The following is a 2,317-nucleotide window of genomic DNA, read 5'->3' on the forward strand; positions in this document are numbered from 1 at the left end:
AATGCACAAGTTGAAGATATTAGTTCAGCTTTAACACTAAGGACGCGCAATTCTTTCAGCCAGTATGCAAGCATGCAACACTAAAACCATTGAAATGCTTGATTGAGACAGCAAAATATGACTACGCAAGTGATATAATAATTTAATCCCCATTTATAATTTTCATTGCGTGGTCGTCTTCAGAAAGCGACCATAATTGTCTCTAGCTAGTCATCATAAAAGTTACAAAGAGGGGAAAAAAAAAAAGATGAACATGCTTTTCCTTCTTTGTTTGTTTGGGAATCAAAAAAGATTAGTAGATGGTAAAAATGATGAACTTCATAAAGATATTAAAGGCTATAAAAGTAAGAGTAGAAAAGAATCTATCAATCTTTATTTCTTTGCGTGGCTTGCAAAATATCCCCTTGCGATTAACCCTTACTTCTTGATGGAATCTCATATATATCCTGCAACCTGTAAGATCCTTTATTGCCATGTCATAGTAAAGAATTTGATCCCACTATTCTCATGCCTTAAATCTTACTTCTTGCTTCCCTCCTTTCTCTATTTCTCAATGATTTTTTTGGTAAAAATGAAAAGGAAAAGAGGTGCTTATTCTAAAGGAAGAAAACAAAAAGCATATTCCGCGAGAATTCTATCCCATTTGGATTGATTTCAACTGTAATGCCCCCTCCTTTACTCAATGTCGGCAAAGGAACATGATATGAGTATTAGGAAAATCATGACTTATTGTCAAAACAATTAATTATGCACCCCACTAGAGATCAACTCCACCTCCAAGATTTCGACACATTAGCATACATTCGCCTATAAAAACCACAGCCCACTATCCATTCAAATTGCACTAATAACACTGTTATTTTTCCACACTCTAAAATTTCAATCAACCTTCTTTAGCATTCCATATTTTCTTTATCCTTAATTCATCATCATGGCTGAAGAGAAGCACCACCATGGCTTCTTCCACCACAAGAAGGATGAAGACCAAGATCGGCCAGGCTACGGTGGTGATGCACCCTATGACTCCACCACCGGTGGTGGCTATAACCAGTATTCTAGTGATACCACTGACACTGGATACAACAAGTACTCTGGTGACACCACCACTGGTGGTGGCTACAACGAGTACTCCTCCGGCGGTGATACCGGATATGGAAACAAGTACTCTGGTGATAAGACCACCACGGGTACCGCCTATGGTGGTGGTGCTGGCTATGGTAGTGGATATGGTGGTGCTGAAACTGTGGGTGATGACTCTGAAAAGCCTGATTATGAGAAAGAAAAGAAGCACCACAAAAATCTTGAGCACCTTGGTGAAGCTGGTGCTCTTGCTGCTGGTGCCTATGCCTTGGTAAGTTTCTTTGCTTTTTAGTTTGTCCAACATTCAATTTTCTTATAATGACTGTTCATGTTATATAATTTTTTGGGGTCATTTCTAGGGGGTTTTATACGTATCTTTTAATTTATTTTACGTTTCTTTAGCATACTTGAAAAAGGGTAGTCAAATTATGGAGGGTTTTATTCTTACAAAGTGATAGTTTTATGCCTAAATATCGTTGATTTTTGTTTCTTTTTTCTCGTTTGATTAATTTCTTGTTTCTTTTTTTTTTTTAATGTCAATTATGTACCAGTATGAGAAGCATGAGGCAAAGAAGGACCCCGAGCATGCTCACAGGCACAAGATAGGAGAAGAGATTGGAGCGGTAGCCGCACTTGGAGCTGGTGGATTTGCATTCCATGAGCATCACGAGAAGAAGGAAGCTAAAGAAGATGAGGAAGAGGCCGAGGGGAAAAAGAAGCATCACTTTTTCTAATTCCCGTGATCACATATATATATCTGTATATGTACCTTTAATTTATGTAATCTTCTCGTGAGATTTCCTTTGCTTTGCAGTTGTGCCAACTGCCTAAATAATCTCGTGTGTGTAAGACTTTCGAGTTTGCTCCATCCTTGTTGTGTACCTTGAATATGTGACTGGTGCTGCTATTTATTACGCGCACTATTGTCAATAACATATTAGCCTGTTTTTGAGTCTTTGAAACTATATCATAGTTTGTTGCTTGTGTATGATGTGTTTGAGGCCTTCCCCTACATGAATCTTTTAAAAGTCAAACGCTTGTACCGTAGGGATTATATCTTGGGATTTACATAATTTAATCAATTGTTAATTCACGTTTAGCGTTCAATCTGGGGTACCATTTGTCATCTTCACGGTAAATGCTGGCTAGCCAATTGCGGAGTGGACAATTGTTCAAACCATCTAAGTGGTAACCCCCCACCACCACCACCCCCAAAAAAAATAAAAAACTCTTTGCA

The 2,317-nt window shown here is 38.2% G+C and overlaps 1 protein-coding gene across 1 annotated transcript; it reads left to right on the forward strand.

The window, feature by feature from the left end:
- The first annotated feature begins 833 nt into the window (after window positions 1-833).
- On the forward strand, window positions 834-2,062 carry LOC113748720 (abscisic stress-ripening protein 5-like). Its single transcript, XM_027292260.1, has 2 exons — window positions 834-1,351; window positions 1,632-2,062. The coding sequence occupies exons 1-2, from the start codon at window positions 932-934 to the stop codon at window positions 1,812-1,814; spliced, it is 603 nt and encodes a 200-aa protein (XP_027148061.1). The 5' UTR covers window positions 834-931; the 3' UTR covers window positions 1,815-2,062.
- Window positions 2,063-2,317: the final 255 nt, after the last annotated feature.

The sequence above is a fragment of the Coffea eugenioides genome, chromosome 10 (genome assembly GCF_003713205.1).
Source record: "Coffea eugenioides isolate CCC68of chromosome 10, Ceug_1.0, whole genome shotgun sequence".
Lineage (NCBI taxonomy): Eukaryota > Viridiplantae > Streptophyta > Magnoliopsida > Gentianales > Rubiaceae > Coffea > Coffea eugenioides.

What these genes read in the sequence shown, in the direction of transcription:
- LOC113748720 (XM_027292260.1), top strand. Translation starts at nt 932, where the DNA reads ATGGCTGAAGAGAAGCACCACCATGGCTTCTTCCACCACAAGAAGGAT. An exon ending in CTGCTGGTGCCTATGCCTTG is followed by an intron (nt 1,352 to 1,631) that starts GTAAGTTTCTTT and finishes ATTATGTACCAG; the next exon opens with TATGAGAAGCATGAGGCAAA.